Below are 20,768 nucleotides of genomic sequence, written 5' to 3'. Positions count from 1 at the left end.
AAATAGGGCTCATATTAAATTTTCTGCTGCTACGGAAAATACATGGAAATCAGAATTCATCGTATCCGTCGTCGGTAAAAAGTTCATCCAACTGTTCGTCTGTCCATTGAGGGACAAAAGATTTCTGTATCAGTGGTTGCCTTAGCGTCTGAACTTCATTGGTTTCTCTGTTTTTAGTGACAGAAGAGTTACTCTGGAGGCTGCGGTCAGAATTACCAACTTTGGCAAATTTATTCTCACCACTTTCACTATCTTGCTGATCAAAAGTAAGTTTACTGCTGAATACTTCTTCAGGCTTTTCACTGAGTTGGCTTAAATTTGAACGGCCTTCTGTCCTCGCCGCACTTTGCAAAAGATCTCTGTTTTTGGGTTGAAAACTGCTGGCGAAAAGATTTTGCTTCTGGATTACACTATGGGTGTGCAAAGTCTCTGAACTTCCTGCGTCTTGTGTCATCTCCTTTGTAGTGTCTTCCATAGTCACTTTTCGCATGACGGACAACTTTTCCCAGGTTTTGGTAATTTTACCATAATCTGGAGATGCACCATGGGTGCGGGAGAAAAAATGATTTCATCAGGCCTTCGGTTAAACATTGACATCAATGAGACTATCTAAAAATTTGCACATAAATACCAGAGAATTTTTTAATGTTCCAAATTATGGGGGAAACATTGTTCACTAAGAGGAAAAAAAATGTGCGTACCAATAGCAGCATCATTATATTGGATAGAATGCGTGGAGTCATCGAGAACTGGATGGCTATCATCGTGGCAGAATACCTGCTGATATAACCTGAGTGAGCCACTCAGACAATCTATTGTACTACAGGTCTTACCCATAAGATAATTAAGTCCATTTTTAAAAAGTTGACACTTTCTTGGTATCGTCATGTGGTAACTTGTTAATCCCAGCAAATACACTTTTGAAGCTCAAAGATGAATGATTTAACCACATTTTTATATTCTACTATAATATATCCTCTTTCAACAGAAGAACTATATGCCTCATTACACTGTCATTCATTAAGAAAAAAACATTGGCCTAACAATATAACCTTCACCACATTCCTCAGTGTTATGTTGAGGTAGAGTGCTGTTCTTGCAGGAGAAAAGATAGCAACCTGAAATACAACATTTGAAGAACATAGAAAAAGCAAGTTCAATTGATGAATAAATCCAGGATAGCATTATAATAAAATAAAACAGTAGAAAAGGAAAATGGAATTAAATACTACCTTTTGAAGAATTAAAACAGCACCAACACTAAACTTCTTCCCAAACTCCCTCTCACAAAGGACCTTGGGATGGACAGTAGCACCAACAGAACCTGAAGGATCCTAAAGTTCAAGGACAATGAATCAGCAGCTTAACCAACCTGATAATGCTGCTATTATTGTTGATATATATCACTCCATCAATACCTTCAGCATCACTTTAAGACCTCCGAGACCGCTTGCTGAGCATGATTTGATCACAGCCACAACCTATTCGTGTGTTGAGTCCGTCAAATTTCTAGACGATTTGCACACGCAAAAAACCATATGGTTTAAGCACACAACAAAGATACATCACTTAAACAAGAATACCATTACCTACAGAGAAAAGAGTTTCACCTTATACTTTTTTCCCTTATTCAACTAACCTAACTCCAAATTTTTAGAAAAATAAAACAACCATTATCATTCTTTGACTTTTCGGGTGGAATGTGGTTGCAGTTGGCTTCCATCCAATCAACTATTATCTCAACACAACTGTGGCTAAATAATTTGTCATTTGGATAATCACCAATCAACCAATTAATACCTGGTTAACCTTGCCCGCTTCCAGGTGTTTCTTGATTGAGCTGATTGGCGTACCCGGATTCACACCATTTTCAGCACCTACCAAAAAAGAGAAGTAAGACCCCAAAATTCATCTCCACTAGAAAACGTGAAATAAAACATAGTAAGGATGCAATCAAATTACCGAGAAATCGGAGGGCAGAAATCCAAGGAGGGCGAGCGAAATCATCGTCGAATTCAGCTGAATTTTCGACAGCCCTCCGAATATACTCTTGCGTGGGAATCACAGCATCGTTATCACTGCAATCGATTGAATCATCCGGGTTAACCAGAGAGGAACGATCGAGGGTTTTTCGAAGCATGGCTGCTTGAACTGTGCCAGCGGGACCGGGAATAGTTCGGCTGCTAGAGGCGGTTTTGGAAATAGAATGCGGTGATAACAGTGATCGGTGGACGTTTTCTGGTGGGACTGGGGAGGCGGCGGGGGGCGGAGAACGGCGGCGTTTGCAGGGGCGGAGGAGAGAGGGGAGGTCAGAATCGTCAATATCTAAATCTTGCCATGGATCGAGCTCCATTTTCGTTGAGTCTTCATTTGGAGGGAAAACTCAAAATACAAGGTAAGTGGGAAGGACTCCAAAATTAAATTATTACTTTCAATTTTTTTAATTAAAAAAATGAAAAAAAGAATATTAAAATTTCTTTAAATATTAAAATCTTTTTTCTAAATATTTATTTAACAACTTTCTTAAATAAATTTTTCATTCATAAAATAGGAAGATGATAAAATATTATAAGCTAAAAATATATTTTAATCATTTAGTCTCCTCTTTTTTGTTAGGACAATCTTGTAAAAGTGAGCTATCACTTAACTATAAGACGACTCAGATATTTTTACAAATTAGTTGAAAAATAATATTTTTGACTTAAAAATGATATGTTTTTATGAGTCGAGTCGGATTAGATAATCATCTTACAAAATTGATATGTGAGACAGTTTCACAAGAGTTTTTTGTTTTAATCCAAGAGGTTTAGATTGATACAATCTGATAAAGAGAATTATTTTAAAGTTTCAAACTTGAAATCTCGTTTCTCAAATTTACCAATCTAGACCATAGTCCCATTGATAGTAGAACATTAGCCATTTATAATGAGAAATGTTTAACAAAGATGGTATTAAATGGTTTGGAATAACTGAGCCTCTCTATTAGGATGGACTTTATTATTCACTTTCTAAATGCACTTTTCATGTTAATGAATTTAGGACCATGAACATGTCACCAAGAAAAGATAAAAACTTGTGTGAGACGGTCTCACGTTTCGTATTTTATGAGACGAATATCTTATTTAGGTCATCCATATATAAAGATTCGTGAGACCGTCTCACAAGAGACATATTTTTAAGAAAATATAACTAATCCCAAATTGCCAAAAACTTTCAGAAACTATGTTAATGTATAATTTTTTTGGCAAAAACTCGTGTGAGACGTCACCACGGATCGTATTTTGTGAGACAGATCTCTTATTTGGGTCATCCATGAAAAAATATTACTTTTTGCGCTAAAAATATTACTTTTTATTGTGAATATCGGTAGCGCTGACATGTCTCACAAATAAAGATTTGTTATTTGTGAGATGTCTTATAAAACAACTTCAATAATTTTTTTATTATTTGATACTAAAATTTCAAGTTTAAAACGACGAGATCTCGTAATTTATTTAATTTTTTTTTTGAAGAAAAGTAAATTTAAAGTGTAGGGACATCTGGGAAAATACATGCGGTGAAAGTCATGCGTCATTTACGTCGTACCAACAAACCTACGCACTCTCAGAGAAAAAGAGAGAATGTAATAACAAAATAAAAAATCGCCTATATAAATGTGTCGAAAGCAGAAATCAGTTTCCCGTTTTTGTCTTTGGTTGGTCTGAAGACAATTATCAAAGAATCACTTCTCTGTATTTTCAAGATTGGCAGCTGTATATTCTAAATAGAGAATTTCTGCACAATCTGTCCAAACAACTTCAAACAGGTTTTTTTTTTTTTTAATATCTATGAGTTTTGCCCATCGATTATTCGACTGTAAAGATGAAATTTTGTTGGAAAGTTTCGTTTTTTTTTTGGGTCTCGTTTTGTTTGGCATTGTGTAATAATTATAATTTTCTAATTTCTTGCAGGGGCTAGAGAGGATCAATGAATCTTTATTTTTGATTAAAATAATAAAGTGGTGGCAAAAATTTTATATTGATCTGTGTTAAGGGTAAGTACTGATATAAATTATAAGAAATGGATACACCCGATGCAAACAACCAGTCAGAAAGTTCTGCAAATTCTCTGATGGATAATTTGTTGGGGCTGCTGAGGATTCGGATCAAAAGAGGCATCAATCTTGCTGTTCGTGATGTCCGAAGCAGTGATCCTTACGTTGTTGTGAAAATGGGCAGACAGGTTCTTTTGTTTAAACTTTTTCTTCATTGAGCACGTGTGAATCTCTGGATTTGGGATTGGTTTTTGCTCTCTTTTTTCGTGTGTTTTCTCACGTGGGTTTTGATATCTTTGCTCGTTTCTATGATTTTATTGATTGTTTGGTAAAGTTGGATTCTTGATCTCCTTCTTCTTGTACATTATTTTTAGCAATTTGGTGTGTGTTTTCGTGTTCTTTGCTTACGTATGTGTAATGTTTGTTTAATTCGTTAGCTGCCCTTTGTTTCATCTTGGTAGTTTGATGGAGTTTGGTGGGTTGATTTTATTTTTCTCTTATTTATTGGCCTTGCCCTTTTTACACTTTTTTCTTCTTCCTTCCTTTCTTGATTTAGTGTTATCATGGATTCTGACTGAAGGTGCATTTATGGATGTTCCATTCAATTGGATTTAGTCTCAACTTATTAGATGTGAAATATTTATGGCCATTCATTCATCCAAAAAGTTAATTTCCATGTTTAAAATTTTTGATCATCGAATCGAACTATATGGTAATAAAACCATGGTTTTATAGGCTGATTTTGCGGGAAATACATGCAGTAATTGTCCTTTCTTGGTGTTCTTAGTAATTTAGACAAATTACACAACTTAGTATAGTACCCTGTTTCCAGAATGTTTCAATTATTTTGCATGTCCTTGCTTTCGTTTTTGGCATTTCAAGTTTCTGGAATCGTTATTTTAATAAATATATATTACAGAAGTTGAAGACTCGTGTTATCAGAAAGGATGTCAATCCAGAATGGAACGAGGACTTGACGCTTTCAGTTTCGAATCCTGGTATTCCAATTACACTGGTGAGGGCTCATCTAAAATCACCTTTAGCCTATATGTTATAAGTAAATGCTATACCTGGTTCCATTTTTTAGAACTGTTTAGATATCATTTGTTCAGGCTCGACTTTCTTCGATAAGTATTTTTATGCCTTTCATTTCCCAATTGATAATCTTTAAATCAACACAAATCTGTATAAATCATTATACTTTAAGTTCCTACCACGGAGATAGTTTGGTTTGGCCCTGTGGCTGTGCATAGTTGACGTCAAAGCTTTAGATGCAAATCTTCCTTTTGAAAAATTGTCTTCGAAATCTTGAAGCATAAGAAGAGAACATTAATCCTTTTAGCCCAACTTCAGATTTCTAGAAAAATTACGCATAAAGTTTGAAGGGAGCAATATGCTAGTTACTCATATCCCATTGATATTGTTTATTCGGTGTCTATGCAAAAATTTTGCTGATTCATGCATTTTCCAGACTGTCTATGACCACGACACGTTCAGCATGGACGACAAAATGGGAGTAGCAGAATTTGATATTCGACCTTACATAGAGGCCTTGAAGATGAACCTTGGAGGGATTCCGAGTGGCACCATAATCACAAAGATACAACCATCCAGGTCCAATTGCCTCGCTGAAGAGAGTTCCGTGATCTGGAAAGATGGGAAAGTAGTGCAAGATTTGTGCCTCAGATTGAAAGATGTCGAGTGTGGTGAAGTCGAAATTCAACTGCAATGGATTGATCTTCCTGGCGCTAAAGGTTTAAAATTATAGACTTCATGTTTATTGTTGTTTGAACCGTACAGTGCGGTGTTGTTTGTTAACTGGGATATTAGCTTTCTCTGCGCTCATGTTTTGTGTTCCTTAATGGGATTTTTTTATAGTTCGAATCTGATAAGTTAATCCCTTGGATTCTATGCGATTTTTGTGTAAGGTTAGCATATGGGAATGTGATGTGATAACTTCTGGTATTTGTTAGTACAAAATACAAAGCTGAAGATCCTTCAAGAATGATGTTTTTGGATCACTATGCAACTGCAAATGATTCACATCAGTTAGATTATAAAACTATCGTTAGCAAACTCCTATTATTTCAAATTTTTGGTGAAGTAAGTCATTAATTCAAAGTTGTCTGCATCTATATTAAATGAATGAGCGAAACTATTTGCACTCGACTTTTTGTTATTCGCAATCCACTTTGTTCAAATCTTTTATATATTAAGTGGTGAGTGAGTAACACAAAATGGAGTGTAAATATTTGCTTAAATGAATTAGTATGATCATGAATATGAATTAAAAAAAACGATGATTATGATCGAGGGCGGTTCAAACATTTTATTGTGCAGGGGTTATTTAACAGAGAATGAAATTTACATATTAAAAAAAATTAAATATTTTTTATTTGATGGGATTTTGTTCTGCTGCAAGGAATATGAATAATAATCGACGAGCCGAAAGCAAATACAAGAAGAAAGAGGAGAAGCCTGTAAAAGCTTATAGCATACAACCAAAGTTTACCTTTTTCCATGCTTTACACAAGTCATAAAGCAACTTATTCTCAAATTCCTATGCACTCGCACACAAAACTCTTTATCAAATCCAGGCACGTTTCAAGCAAAGAGTGAAGAACAAAGTTGAGGAAATATGTCAGTAACCCAGTCCCTTAAGCTTTCTTTGCAACTCTCTTACGTTGCAATAATCTGCATCTGAAATACTTCCTTTTTCGACTTCAACTTTGATTTAATTTTTCATAAATATTCCTTTCTTGTTTTTTCTTGAACTGGGATTTTCAGAAACCTGCCATAAATGATTACTTTATCCGACTTCTATCATGTTATGACTGAGGTGGTGCCACTCTATGTGGCCATGATGTTAGCCTATGGTTCTGTGAAGTGGTGGAAAATTTTCACACCAGACCAGTGTTCTGGCATCAACCGTTTCGTGGCTTTATTTGCAGTTCCTCTCCTCTCTTTTCACTTCATTGCTACTAATGATCCTTACTCCATGAATCCAAGGTTCATTGCTGCGGACGCGCTTCAAAAACTCATTGTTCTCGCAGCTTTGATCCTGTGGAATAAAGTGATCAAAAGGGGTTCTTTGGAATGGACAATAACACTTTTCTCTCTTTCGACTCTTCCAAATACTCTAGTTATGGGCATCCCTTTGCTGAAGGGAATGTATGGGGAATTTTCTGGTGGCCTAATGGTGCAAATTGTGGTGCTTCAATGTATTATTTGGTATACTTTGATGCTATTCATGTTTGAGTACAGAGGAGCCAAGATCTTGATTTCAAAGCAGTTTCCACACACTGCTGCCTCCATTGCGTCTATCCATGTTGAATCTGATGTAACATCATTCGATGAACGGCATATTTTGGAAACCGACTCACAAGTTCAAGAAGATGGGAAACTGCATGTTACTGTTAGGAAATCAAATGCTTCAAGGTCGGATATGTACTCGAGAAAATCAATGGGATTTTCTTGTAATACTCCAAGGCCATCAAATATGACAAATGCGGAGATTTACTCTCTTCAATCTTCGAGAGACCTCACACCTAGAGGGTCTAGCTTTAATCACACAGATTTTTACCCTGTGATGGGAACTGGTGGCAGAAATTCAAGCTTCTGTGCAAATGATGTTTACAGCTTTTCCAGTTCACGTGGGCCATCTCTTAGACCCTCAAGTTTTGATGAGGAAACTGGAAATAATGCATACAAATCAAGATTTCACCAGGGAAGTGATAGTCATGCGCATATTTCACCTGCAGATTCCAAAGAAAATTCAGCAAAGAACCCAACTGGACAAGAATATGGAAAAGATCTACACATGTTTGTTTGGAGTTCAAGTGGTTCTCCAGTTTCGGATGTGTGTGGAGGACATGATTATGGATCAACGGATCAACTTGCTAATGCTAAAGAAGTTGAATGCACTGTTTCTCCAAGCAAAGGTACAATCCTTTCTTGATTCCCCCCTCTATTATTCTTGTTAAATTATCATCATATTTCGATTCATTCTTGAATTGGTTTACATGAACAAGATCACCTGGAAAGAGATGGAATCGGCTCTGGAAATGAAGGGGACAAACAGGGTGAAAACAAAGTGAAAATCACGCCTCCTGCAAACGTAATGACTAGGCTTATTTTGATGATGGTTTGGAGAAAACTCATCAGAAATCCCAACACTTATTCAAGCTTAGTTGGATTAACATGGTCTCTAATCTCATTCAGGTACAAAACTTACATAAATTTTCTCCATCATTTTGTGTTATCATCTTAATTTTCACACAACTAAAGATCATTGTCTTAACTCATCAATTTCTTGAATTATTTTTCCTGCTTTTTAGGTGGCACGTTGAAATGCCAGCAATGATATCAAAGTCCATTTCTATACTGTCTGATGCAGGACTTGGAATGGCCATGTTCAGCCTTGGTGAGTAATTCTTATCATTATGGTAAAAACTTTTTACTTTAAATTATTACATAGTATTCAAACGTTGGATCTGTGTGATCATAAGATAACATAGACTCCACAGGTTTATTTATGGCATTGCAACCTAGGATTGTATCATGTGGGAACCGTGTGGCAACTTTGGCAATGGCAGTGAGATTTCTCACAGGACCAGCTGTCATGGCTGCAGCTTCCTTCGTCGTCGGCCTTCGCGGTGTTCACGTGCGCATCGCCATCGTTCAGGTCACTATTGATATACACATACACACTCGCACACACGTGTTTCTTGAAATACTATGTTACAAATATGTGAGATGGAGTAATCCAAGCTCGGCTAACTTCGAGCTCGAATCGAAATAGGCTGCTCTACCTCAAGGAATTGTCCCCTTTGTATTTGCCAAAGAATACAACCTACATCCTGAAATCCTCAGCACAGCGTAAGTATATAAAATCATAAAATAAATGCTACATTTTCTTGTTTAATCCCATTAAATAATCATATTTTTTTTCTAAATCATATTAGTAATTAAATTGGTTTGATTATATTTTAAAATTGCAGTGTTATATTTGGTATGTTGATTGCTTTACCAATAACTCTGGTATACTACATTTTGTTGGGGCTTTGAAGCTATGGGAGAAAGGTGTGTGTCCTTGTAATACTATATTAATTTTTAATTTCTTTTGTGATGTATTTAATGATGGAGAGATTAAGTTTTTTCCCCTTTTGTGCAAACGAAACGAATCGAGCTGAATATGAAGAAAAATTCAAGGGTCGAGCTTGGCCAATTCGAGTTTGAGTTCGATCCGAAGCTCAAAATCTTAAATTTTTTTACTCAAATTTGGTTTGAATTAGCAAGTTCGGCTCGAAAGATTCGATGTTCGCGAACTATTATAATTATTGCTTGAAAACATATACTCGAAAGACTCAAAATTTATTTATTTAAGATATAATTGTATTAATAAAATATTAAAGCTCGAAAACTATCGAACACAATGATTTGAGCTTGAATTCGGCTCGAAAAAAATTCGAACATGTTCGAGTTCGACTCGAATACGAATAAAAGTATTTTTCACGCCTGCTGGAAAAACTCACAAACATCCTCGATTCCTTTGTTGTATAAGGAATAGAATTTAGGAGAGGTTGGACATGTGATGTCCCCTCATATTTTATGCCAATATTCGGTCTTGCTGCCAAATTCGTAACAAAGAATCAATACTATATATAGCATATGGAACTGACTATTGATGGAATGCAAATACACACAGATAAAATTATTTTTTTATATATATATTTCATATAAATAAAATATACATTTGGTTAAAATATTGTGGTACGTATGTTTTTGAATGTCTACTATACCATCCCCTAGGCCGGGATCCCCGAGCCATGTCACGAGTTCGATCTATTGGTGAGTGTCCGACTATGATTTAAATCGAAACACGAGATTGAGGTGAGAATGCATTAGACGATTTCGATCTCTTGGTGAGCGTTCGACTACGATTTAAATCAAAACACGAGGTTGAGGTGAGAATGCATTAGACGATCGAGTTAAGAAAAAAAGATTTCATCTGTCTCAAATGCTTGTAGGTCTCTTGTGAGATTCGTGAGACATGTCAGTTCATATTTATAGTAATAAGTAATACTTTTGAAATAAAAAGTAATATTTTTCATGGATGACTAAAATAGGATATTCGTCTCATCCGTGAGACTGTCTTACAAAAATTTTTGTGCTCAAATACATAGTTCATAATTCTTTTTTACGTGTTTATCTCTAGTAGTATTTCTCCTATTCTTGTCATATTGTTGTCTATTTAATTTGCATTTTTTTAATTAATTTAGATTTTCAATTATAATTTCTTATTTTTATTAAAATCATGACATACTTTAGATATTTTAAATATATATAAATTAATTAAATGTCCTCTCAAGGATTCTCGCCTCTTGACTTCTTCCAAAGGTCGTAATTAAATGACTTTTTTTTAATGTGTATATATATCACAATCTCTATCATCCTCCTTCTTTTGGCAAAAAATTTGTGTGAAACAGTCTCACGGATCGTATTTTGTGAGACAAATCTCTTATTTGGGTCATCAATGAAAAAATATTGTTTTTTAAGCTAAAAATATTATTTTTTATTGTGAATATGGGTAGGGTTGACCCGTCTCACATATAAAAATTTGTGATACCGTTTCATAAAAGACCTACTCCCCTCTTTTATTGCAAATTTTTTGCATATTTCACATTTGAAATACTGTAATATTTTTGTGAAAACCTTTAAAACATAAATATACATGATTGTTTTATATACAGAACAAAATTTTTTTTATTAAAAAACAGCTGTTTATTTCAATTTTCATTTAATTCATTCAATGAATGATTGTACATCTTCACAAAACTTAGTTAGTAAATATATATTAATAAAAACAAATTAAAAAATGTTATTAAATATTCGATACAATAAAAAAATTGCAATTTAAATATTCAGGAAAAATGAAAATAATTAGATTCAGTGAATTTAAGTCAACCCGGACCCCTCGCATGCATGCAAGTGGCATCAAGTGTTACGTCTACTCATTCAATTAATACAAATTGTATTTTTTAAATATATATATATATAATATTTATATAATAAAGACAATATATATTAAATAGATAAATATTAATCGAGAAGCCTTTGTAATATCTGCTTTTTTATTATTATTTCTAGACTATGCTAGTTTATTATGGCCATATAATTAAATATAAATAATTAAGAGTTCTTTGTTACCATAAACTACGATTTTTTATACATAATATTATGGATCGTGTTTGATTTTACAATTATTATGATCATTGTAGTACGACGTTCATCAATCGAAACATAGTGATTGGTACGTACATTCCGATTAACGAACTAGAGTTGTATGATTACTATAATTTTGTTTATGTTATATCGAGAATGTTATTCCGAATGTAATTTTATACCGGATATTTCTATAAAAAAAATCAATTGTAAACTATGTCGGGAATGTGACCATCGGTATAACGTCAAAACCCAATTACTATATATCAACTATGACATTATTTGACACATTTAACATACTTTGAAAAAAGGTTACAATTATTATGTGGCAAATTTCCAACAACATACTCCCCGATTTTAAAAATATAGGCTAGTATTTTTTTTCTATAATAATTGTTTTTAATATTTAAAATATATCAATTTTTTACTTCCCAACAAATTTTTATATTATTAATGAGAAAATAAGATATAATCAAATCATCTTGATGCTATTTTCTCTTATTAATTCTTAGGTAAATTTATACAAAAATTGAGACCTATATAATTTTTTTTTAAAAAAAAATTCATGAAATTCTCACATATCCCTCTCGACATGGTCTGAATAATTGAATCTACTTGATGCTATTTTCTCGTATTAATTCTCAGGTAAATTTATACATTCTTAAAAATAACATAGAATGTTGATTTTTATCACTTAAATTAATGGCAAAAACTTGTTTGAGACGATATCAAAGGTTGTATTTTATAAAACTAATCTTTTATTTCGGTCATCCATGAAAAAATATTACTTTTTATGCTAAGAGTATTAATTTTTATTGTGAATATCGATAGGGTTGACATATCTTACATATAAAGATTCGTGAGATCATCCCACGATCCTATATATTGCCCAAACTGCAATAAATTTAGTTGCATAAAATTAAAGACATGTGCGGTGCTTTTGCTTTTATTATTATTATTATTATAACGTTGGTATGTGTGTTCTATGAGGATTTTAATTTATTGTTTTCGGGGATCTAAGATAATTTTTATTGGGAATCAAAATTTCAACAAATCATCGTCTTTTTCGAGAACAACAAAGAAATAATCAAACGAATTTTTTTTATTATTATATTAGAGATTTCTATAATGATTATTTTTAATATTTAAGACATATCAAATTATTAATTGCCGACAATTTTTTTTAACAAAAAATTCTAATAACAAAAAATTCTAAGAGAAAATAAGATATAATCAAAAAATTTATGATATCACGAAGGCTTGGGGACACTGCTTGATTTACACTATAATAAATGAAGCATCATTAAATAATCTTCCATATATATTTTTGAATATTAATTTAATAGTTATATGGTTGCAAAAATTATAGCTATTAGCCAAAACAAAAATTTATTTTCTTATATTTGTGGCAGCACATAATGCACTTTATCGAGGTACTAATGGGTCGGGCTGTTTAGGCCCATGAGTTCGGGAAAGTACGTGTCTATCTGCTAATGTTATCTCATATTACTTATATATCAGTCTAATTTTCCTACTGTTGGTTATATTCTCAATGTGTTATCCATAACAATATTATCCATTAAGATTCACTATTTCACATCACACCTAGACAATCAGATCGAGCGGCTCAATATCAACAGATTGACGCATGAGAACTTTCAAGAGACCACTCATCTCAGTACTACTATCACTCATGCATGCTTAACCCAACGTATATTATTCTTAATTGAAATAAATAAGTCTTCGTACTAGAAGAGTGATTGAAACAATACCATTTGATTCTGTACAACTTAAAAGATTTAAATAATATCATTACAATAAATTACATATAAATTTTTGATAAAACAACAAATGTTAAAGCTTAGCGTAAGATTTTCTCATTGTATATAAGATTATGTTGGGTTTGTAATAACACATCGACATATATTTATAGTCTTTTTTCTATTTATTTTTATTTAATATATTTATGATATAATCTAATAAATATTTATGCTTATATTATTATTAAGTGGGATGTTTTTTTTAAAAATCATGTTGACACCAAAATATAATTTGAAGACAATCATTGCCTCCATGAACTTAAAAAAAGGGGTTTTTAATAGACATTTTCTTCTAGTTTTGTCTAGACCATTAAGAAAGTATGATTGACATAAAAAATTAAGTTATTCATGATTCATGCACTAAAAAATATTATTTTATATAAAATAATCGATGCATGAAATCATATTTTTTTAAAAAAAATTCATCATATTTTATTGAATAATAAAATATATTTTGTACAAGTATTATTGGACCTTTCGGATATATCAAATCATTTGCAATCATTTATAACGGTTCTTTTGCTTTCTGAAACGGCAAAAATTTACATGTGACGATCTCACGGGTCGTATTTTGTGAACGAATATCTTATTTATGTTATCCATGAAAAAATATTATTTTTTAGGCTAAGATTATTACTTTTTATTGTGAATATCGGTAGTATTGACCCGTCTCACAGATAAAGATTCGCGAGACCGTCTCACAAGAAACCTACTCTTGGCAAAAACTTTTGTGAGACAGTCTCACGGTCGTATTTTGTGAGACAGATCTCTTATCTGGGTCATCCATAAACAAATATTACTTTTTATGCTAAGAGTATTATTTTTTATTGTGAATATCGGTAAGATTGACTCGTCTCACAGATAAAGATACATGAGATCGTGTAATAAGAAAAACTTGCTAATAAATTTTAATAGCAATTAACAATTAATATTTCAATAAATAATAATATAAATAGATCCTACATAAACAATCAGACACAGTAAATAGAATAGCAAGGAATCTTCAGTGGCCCCTCGTGGGATTGCTCCATTATTGGTTCCACCAGATTCACGATCTGCACTGTCCTCCTGCGTTTCACCATCTATAATTGCACCCCAAGAACGGAGTATTCGGCCACCATTTTCTCGCAGTTCACCTTATATCTTTGGATATTTTGCGGTGTTTTTTGCCTATAAATAGATATAGATAAAACTAACAGCGAATGCGGCAAAAAGGGAGGCATAATAACCGAAGATCCAGGACATTTTCAAGAACCCGAATCGCCATTGAAGGTTTCTGATCTTGTTTAATTGGATTTATCGACGCGAGGCAGCGTACACTATCATATATCATCTTTCTTTGCGACCCATTTCTCGAGAAAACGTTTCTTCTTTCCGTTCATTGTGTTCAGTGATTGATCGTACTTTTCACTATGGCAGCCGTTCAAGGTTCACAAGATTTAAGATTTATGGATTTTGAATACATCTTACTGTAAAATGCTGGATAAGAACAAATGTTTCTTGTTATTGTTGTTGTTTTTAAATATATGTGGTGTGTCGTATACAGAGCCAGAGCGTAAGGTTCAAAAGAATTACTGGATTGAACATACGGCGGACTTGACCGTGGAATCGATGATGCTTGATTCTAAAGCCTCTGATCTGGATAAGGAAGAGAGGCCTGAGGTAATATATATATATATATATATATATATATATAGGATGATGAATATAAATTATTTTGTTCGAAAAACTTGATATACCTTATGGGTTTTGTGATGTAGCATAAAAGATGCGATCTTTTCATTTTTATCAGATTAAAGTTTCGATTCAGTCGCTTGTTAATACGTGGTTTTACATCAAAATCAAAGGGCTTTTTATGGTATAATTGTAAATAGTGCCCAATAGTGGATTTTGTTAAGATTTGATTGATGCGAGAGGTCTTTAGGATCTTTTTTATTTCCTTTTCAGCAATAGTTCTTGGTCTTTTGGAATCTTGGATTATGACTTCAGTAACTTAGTTACATCCAAAGTTCACACATAAAGCGTTGTTTCTTATATAGCGTTTCTTTCTTCTAATTTCCTTTCCTTTTTTCCTTGGGATTCTAATCTTGTTTCCAGTTAATCTTATGAACAGAGTACAAATGAAATAAGGAGTCTACTTCACTACTTTGTCAAATAATGGATTTTTCTTCGTCCTCAGCTTTTTTTTAATGGTTAATTCAGTGAAAATTTAAAAATCAAAGCTAGTTATGAGAGCTATGAGCTCAATCTTTTACTATGAAAAATGTCTGCTTCTTGGAGTAAATGTCCTCTCTGTAATAAGTAGATTATGTTACAGATGTTCCCTTTTAATCGTGTTCAGGCCTGGTTTTTCAATTTGGTCCATTGAACTTCTGGATGTGAATTCGGACATTTTGTGGCCATATTAATCATACAATCGGACGATGATAAACTAAGTTGTTATGCTAAATCTTTGTTTCTACTACTCGTTTTTCTCATACATCTTCACAGGTGCTGTCTCTGCTCCCACCATTTGATGGAAAGTCAGTTCTAGAACTGGGAGCTGGTATTGGCCGATTCACCGGTGAATTAGCTAAAAGGGCCGGTGAACTTGTGGCTCTCGACTTCATCGAAAGTGCAATCAAGAAGGTTACATGAAATTTATATATTCAAATTTCAAATAGTTAAGAAAACTACCTGGAAGTTGTATGAATGATACCCTTGATTTTATGGTTTGCAGAATGAAACACTTAACGGGCACCATAAAAATGCCAAGTTTATGTGTGCTGACGTGGCATCCCCAGATTTGAAGTTTCCTGAAGGATCTTTAGACCTGATATTTACAAATTGGCTGTTGATGTATCTCTCGGATGAAGAGGTAAAATTCTGAATCATCATTTCATTTGAATTTTATTGCTTTGCTTCTTAAGGCCACACGATCTTCGTGTCTCTATTGAGATTTTTTTAGGCTAATTGATGGCTCAGGAAGAAAAATTTTTTGTTTTGTAGGTTGAGAATCTTGCTGAGAGGATGATCAAATGGTTAAAAGTGGGTGGCCACATATTTTTCAGAGAATCATGTTTCCATCAGTCTGGAGATCACAAGCGAAAGAATAACCCGACTCACTACCGTGAACCACGGTTTTACACTAAGGTTACCTTCTAAGGCATAAACCTTTTTGCTTCATACTTTGAAGTTTCTAACGAAGTGCATATCATGAGTTGAACGCCTATTCTTACTAACTTTATATTAAAAATTCTAATATGAAAACAATATGTGCTTGTTTCTATTTATTTGGTAACCAAGTTAACTTGATTCTATGATTTGGAATTTGCAGCTGTTTAAAAAATGCAATGTATCTGACGATTCTGGATACTCATATGAACTTGATCTTATTGGTTTCAAATGCATCGGAGCGTATGTAAGAAACAAAAAGAATCAGAATCAGGTAATATCTATTAGAGTGCTAGAAAAATTATGAAAAGAAACCAAATTCATGTATGACGTACGGAATGTATTTGTGTTTTCCAGATATGCTGGCTTTGGCAAAAGGTTCCCTCAGACAATGACAGGGGATTCCAGAAGTTCTTGGATACTGTCCAGTATAAATCAAGTGGCATATTGCGTTACGAGCGTGTCTTTGGACCGGGATTTGTTAGCACCGGAGGCATTGGTATGTTAACATGAGTGTTTGTTGAGCTTCTGGCTAAATTATCAATTTACATTCATTTATGTTCTTGGATTTACTTGTATTCTTGTCGTGCAGACACAACGCGGGAGTTTGTTGATAAACTTAATCTTCAGCCTGGCCAGAAAGTCCTCGATGTGGGATGTGGCATTGGAGGAGGCGATTTCTACATGGCTGAAAAGTATGATGTTCATGTTGTTGGCATCGATCTGTCCATCAATATGATTTCCTTTGCTTTTGAACGCGCAATTGGTCTCAACTGCGCTGTCGAATTCGAGGTTGCTGACTGTACGAAGAAAGATTATCCTGATGGTACTTTTGATGTTATCTACAGTCGGGACACAATCCTACATATCCAAGTTAGTTTCCAACTTTTAAATTCCCAAAACTCTTTCTTTCGATTTATCATATTTTACTCGATCCTTTTCTTTTTTAAATCCTCTAAATTGTTCTGTTGCATTGAAAATTCCTTGTCAGAATTATCTTTTGAATTTTAATCTGTCAGCATCTTAGAAGAGTTGTAAAATCCTTACTATTTGAATCACAAACCACAGATGGAGATTTTGCTTTCCATTTTCCTTAATGGCTAAAAGGACTTGGAAATAAAAAATATCCTATGATTGGTTGATATGAAAACTACGGCTTTATTTTCAGGACAAACCTGCACTATTCAGATCATTCTACAAGTGGTTGAAGCCAGGAGGCATAGTCCTGATAAGCGATTACTGCAGGAATGCCGGAACCCCATCTGCTGAATTTTTAGAGTATATCAAACAAAGGGGATATGATCTACACGACGTCCATACCTATGGCCAGGTCCGGTTCAGCCAAGAATTTTCCACCATCTGCATTGCTTCACATGATTATATATTAAACATGCTTCTGTGTTTGCAGATGCTCAGAGATGCAGGCTTTGATGAAGTCGTGGCTGAGGATCGTACTGATCAGGTGCTCAATCATCGAGCTCGTTCTTATACATATTTCCAATGAATTTATTAATAACTTGTGTTGGTTTCTTGATTTCCAGTTTATAAAAGTTCTGGAGAAGGAATTGCATACAATAGAAAAGGATAAGGAAACATTCATACATGACTTCTCAGAAGTACATTCTTATTCATGGATTCTGGATGCTACTCTTTCTTGTATATCCTTGCATATATGTCATTGAAACTGAATCTGTCGACTGTTTATTGAATTCTTATCTGCAGCAAGACTACAATGATATAGTTGGAGGCTGGAAGGCTAAACTTGTGAGGAGTACCTCTGGCGAGCAGAGGTGGGGCTTGTTTATAGCCAAGAAAAAGTGATGCAGATCTTTTAAGTCCACGACGTCTCAAAGTTGTTCCAATATGTCTGTGTTTTAAGTCCTCTCTGTCATTGTTTTTCAATAAAATTGGTCGTAAATGACTGACCAGTCGACAATGTTTCTTAAGTGATGTATGAAGATCATTTCTGCTGTTCTTGTATCTTGGTGTTCCTTCTACAAGAATGTGATTGTCAATTTATTGCAGTTATAATTTCCACATGAAAGTGTCACATTAGCTCTTGCTTATTATGTTGCCAAACAAAACTGGAGTGAGAAAATCTTGTAACTATATATACATATGTATGTATATATTGTTGGATAAATGAAAAGAAAAGAAGAGGAAGAGTGAGGAGTTGCAGAGAGAAGTGAGATGTCTCAAATGTGGCTTGTCCCACATTGAGAAAATAACCAAATGAAGTCTCCCTAATAAGCTCCAAGTTGAGTTATGGCCTGAGCCCTAAAGGGTACCAGAAGTTTTTAGAAAGAGGAAGACGCCTAATAGGCTGTCTTGGTGAAACACACGCCGGAGCGGTGCGGTCTTTGACAAAATATTAACTTTTTGGACCAAATTTATTTGGAAAATGTTGTCAAGATGATGCATTGGATGCTAGGCGCGCTAGTGCGCCACATCTCTCCGCGTGCTTGTTGTTGATTTTCGAAGCCATCGACTAGAACAAGGCGTGCGCCCTGTTGTGCGCGAACACAGAACAAGGCGTGCGTGGGCAAACAGAACGTTGCGTGCGTTATTGTACTAGTTCAAGACATCCAGATCAATCACATATATATCAACACTAATTTCAACTGCCAGTCTCAAAAGCAAACGATACACTCAGTTGTCAGCAAACTTCTCGAAGGGGCTCGAGTTTTACTTGTTAAATATATCTGTCAGGTTGTTCCGATTGGTGGCCATGTTGTTTCCTGGTGATTTGTATAGCGTGATACCGTCACTATTTCACAGGCTTTTTTGCTGTCGTTAGCCTCTTCAGATTCACCACCTTCAGCTCCGAACATTTGCAACATTAAGCTCCCCCCTGCAAGAAACACAAAAACCATGCAAATTCTTGGTTCTTTGGGCAGTAAATTTGAAGCTTTTGGCTGTTCATGAACGCAAACAAGAAAATACACCCAACACGAGAGCAGCACCGATCCATCCAGCAGCTTTCCAAATCCCACCTTTCTCCAAGCAGAACTCATGCAAATCCGGCACCCAAACAGGCTCCAAACCGTAGATAACTGCTGTTTCTGTTGCTGATACCTCACGCATTGCAGCCATCTGTTTAAAATATAACCAACCATTTCAGAATCCCTTGTTAACTGCACAGATGATCTGGTTATATCTGCAGCTAACAGCTAGTCCAGTGGTGGAGACAGAAATATAATTTCGCGCAGATTAAAATTTAAAACTTTAAAAAATTTTAATATTTTATTCTGATATATCGGACTAACATTATATTATTTTAAAATTATATAAAATTTATACATAATTTTTTTTTTAAAAAAAATTTGGACCTAGCCCGAGTACCCATTGAAACAAACTCGATCGCCCAACACGTGTGGGTCATAGAAAAGAAATCTGACATGTAGATTTGTAATAGATGATAAAATTTGGTTCAATTACTTTTTTACTTTATAATTTTATATAATAAATTTATAAAAAAATCTTAGTATATACTTTAGCATTGTTATAACATATATATAAAATAAAAGAATTTTATAATTGACAGTTCTAATTTAAATATAATTATGTCAATGAATTGAATGACAACTGAGGGGGAAAAATGTAAAATAATGAGACTTGGCATATTCACATTCAGTCAGACAAATTAAACTACTAAATTACTAATGAGTAATAGAATTCTCGTTGGTCTCTCCATATTTATTAATTCTTATTTCTCAAAATATGCCTCAAAATTACAAAAATCATCAACTAAAAAAAAATAATTAAAAATAAAAATAGAAACAGAAACTCAAAAAACATATAATAAAGCCTTACTAGCATATAATTAATTTTAGAGTAGTTCTGGTCTCACGAATGTTAATATGTGAGACGAGGGTCAATTCTATCGATATTCACAATAAAAAGTAATACTTTTAGTATAAAAGGTAATACTTTTTCATGGATGAATCAAATAAGATATATGTCTCATAAAATACGACTCGTGAGACCGTCTTATATAAGTTTTTGCCTTAATTTTGTATTTTATTACATATAAAAATATTATTAATTTATACTAAGCTTGATTCAAAAAACATCCTGGAATAAATTGATTAAGTATGATAAGAATAATCAAAATATACATTTTTTTATTTTTAATTATTATAAAACTCGAATCAAATACAAAAATCATAATATATACTAGTTACTATGCACACGCGATGCGTATGTGTACAAATATTTTTTTATCATTATCGATGAACTAAACTGTAATTTGACAATCTATGGATGACTAAATTGATATTTGAATTGTTGAAATAAAAAAATAAAAATAAAAAGTGTGTGTTGAAATTTAAAAAAAAACAAAAACAAAAACAAAAACAAAAAATAAAAAACAAAAGTGTAATATTAGTATTATATAAGGGTAAAATTGGAAGAAAAAATTGGTGTCTTCCTAGGTGGTTACTATCATGTGCTCAACCTTAATATAACAGAATATATATATATATATATATATATATATATATATATATATATATATATATATATATAAAATAAAAGAA

General features: G+C 33.5%; 4 protein-coding genes and 1 long non-coding RNA gene across 7 annotated transcripts; 3 read left to right on the top strand and 2 right to left on the bottom strand.

Moving 5' to 3' along the window:
* Positions 1-47: 47 nt before the first annotated feature.
* On the bottom strand, positions 48-2,443 carry LOC142521244 (uncharacterized). The gene is made up of 7 exons (XM_075624472.1): positions 1,963-2,443; positions 1,801-1,877; positions 1,419-1,481; positions 1,233-1,334; positions 1,053-1,118; positions 702-777; positions 48-531 (listed from the first exon to the last, which is right to left on the bottom strand). The coding sequence occupies exons 1-7, from the start codon at positions 2,351-2,353 to the stop codon at positions 50-52; spliced, it is 1,257 nt and encodes a 418-aa protein (XP_075480587.1). The 5' UTR covers positions 2,354-2,443; the 3' UTR covers positions 48-49.
* Positions 2,444-3,600: 1,157 nt separating this feature from the next.
* On the top strand, positions 3,601-5,944 carry LOC142521245 (protein C2-DOMAIN ABA-RELATED 4-like). The gene is made up of 4 exons (XM_075624473.1): positions 3,601-3,805; positions 3,951-4,221; positions 4,953-5,048; positions 5,505-5,944. The coding sequence occupies exons 2-4, from the start codon at positions 4,060-4,062 to the stop codon at positions 5,799-5,801; spliced, it is 555 nt and encodes a 184-aa protein (XP_075480588.1). The 5' UTR covers positions 3,601-3,805; positions 3,951-4,059; the 3' UTR covers positions 5,802-5,944.
* A 232-nt stretch (positions 5,945-6,176) lies between these two features.
* On the top strand, positions 6,177-9,192 carry LOC142521242 (putative auxin efflux carrier component 1c). Of its 2 annotated transcripts, none has more exons than XM_075624468.1 (6): positions 6,177-7,974; positions 8,065-8,254; positions 8,371-8,456; positions 8,560-8,717; positions 8,835-8,911; positions 9,034-9,192. In XM_075624468.1, the coding sequence occupies exons 1-6, from the start codon at positions 6,834-6,836 to the stop codon at positions 9,098-9,100; spliced, it is 1,719 nt and encodes a 572-aa protein (XP_075480583.1). In that variant the 5' UTR covers positions 6,177-6,833; the 3' UTR covers positions 9,101-9,192. The 2 variants fall into 2 exon arrangements, with proteins under 2 accessions (XP_075480583.1, XP_075480582.1); XM_075624467.1 differs by having other exon boundaries at positions 8,551-8,717.
* A 4,892-nt stretch (positions 9,193-14,084) lies between these two features.
* LOC142521243 (phosphoethanolamine N-methyltransferase 1-like) lies at positions 14,085-18,296 on the top strand. Of its 2 annotated transcripts, none has more exons than XM_075624470.1 (12): positions 14,085-14,349; positions 14,624-14,739; positions 15,568-15,705; positions 15,797-15,934; positions 16,066-16,209; positions 16,394-16,504; positions 16,588-16,729; positions 16,823-17,103; positions 17,399-17,560; positions 17,639-17,692; positions 17,772-17,846; positions 17,953-18,296. In XM_075624470.1, exons 1-12 carry the CDS (start codon positions 14,280-14,282, stop codon positions 18,049-18,051), a joined length of 1,530 nt encoding a protein of 509 aa, XP_075480585.1. In that variant the 5' UTR covers positions 14,085-14,279; the 3' UTR covers positions 18,052-18,296. The 2 variants fall into 2 exon arrangements, with proteins under 2 accessions (XP_075480585.1, XP_075480586.1); XM_075624471.1 differs by having other exon boundaries at positions 14,085-14,505.
* On the bottom strand, positions 18,083-19,364 carry LOC142521247 (uncharacterized). The gene is made up of 3 exons (XR_012814109.1): positions 19,176-19,364; positions 18,920-19,081; positions 18,083-18,221 (listed from the first exon to the last, which is right to left on the bottom strand). It is a non-coding gene; the product is annotated as an uncharacterized LOC142521247 (long non-coding RNA).
* Positions 19,365-20,768: the final 1,404 nt, after the last annotated feature.

Source organism: Primulina tabacum, chromosome 12, assembly GCF_025594145.1.
Source record: "Primulina tabacum isolate GXHZ01 chromosome 12, ASM2559414v2, whole genome shotgun sequence".
Lineage (NCBI taxonomy): Eukaryota > Viridiplantae > Streptophyta > Magnoliopsida > Lamiales > Gesneriaceae > Primulina > Primulina tabacum.
This window is presented reverse-complemented; position numbering and strand designations above follow the sequence as displayed.

Bases quoted from the DNA above. Each gene is read 5' to 3' on its own strand.
- LOC142521245 (XM_075624473.1), top strand. From the start codon at position 4,060: ATGGATACACCCGATGCAAACAACCAGTCAGAAAGTTCTGCAAATTCT. The intron at 4,222-4,952 runs GTTCTTTTGTTT...TATATATTACAG, and splicing joins TTGTGAAAATGGGCAGACAG to AAGTTGAAGACTCGTGTTAT. The intron at 5,049-5,504 runs GTGAGGGCTCAT...TGCATTTTCCAG, and splicing joins CTGGTATTCCAATTACACTG to ACTGTCTATGACCACGACAC.
- LOC142521243 (XM_075624470.1), top strand. From the start codon at position 14,280: ATGCGGCAAAAAGGGAGGCATAATAACCGAAGATCCAGGACATTTTCA. The intron at 15,706-15,796 runs GTTACATGAAAT...TATGGTTTGCAG, and splicing joins TCGAAAGTGCAATCAAGAAG to AATGAAACACTTAACGGGCA. The intron at 17,104-17,398 runs GTTAGTTTCCAA...CTTTATTTTCAG, and splicing joins ACACAATCCTACATATCCAA to GACAAACCTGCACTATTCAG.
- LOC142521244 (XM_075624472.1), bottom strand. From the start codon at position 2,353: ATGGAGCTCGATCCATGGCAAGATTTAGATATTGACGATTCTGACCTC. The intron at 1,335-1,418 runs GTATTGATGGAG...CTTGAACTTTAG, and splicing joins GTCTTAAAGTGATGCTGAAG to GATCCTTCAGGTTCTGTTGG. The intron at 778-1,052 runs GTTATATTGTTA...TTATATCAGCAG, and splicing joins CACTGAGGAATGTGGTGAAG to GTATTCTGCCACGATGATAG.
- LOC142521242 (XM_075624467.1), top strand. From the start codon at position 6,834: ATGATTACTTTATCCGACTTCTATCATGTTATGACTGAGGTGGTGCCA. The intron at 8,718-8,834 runs GTCACTATTGAT...GAATCGAAATAG, and splicing joins TGCGCATCGCCATCGTTCAG to GCTGCTCTACCTCAAGGAAT. The intron at 8,912-9,033 runs GTAAGTATATAA...TTAAAATTGCAG, and splicing joins CCTGAAATCCTCAGCACAGC to TGTTATATTTGGTATGTTGA.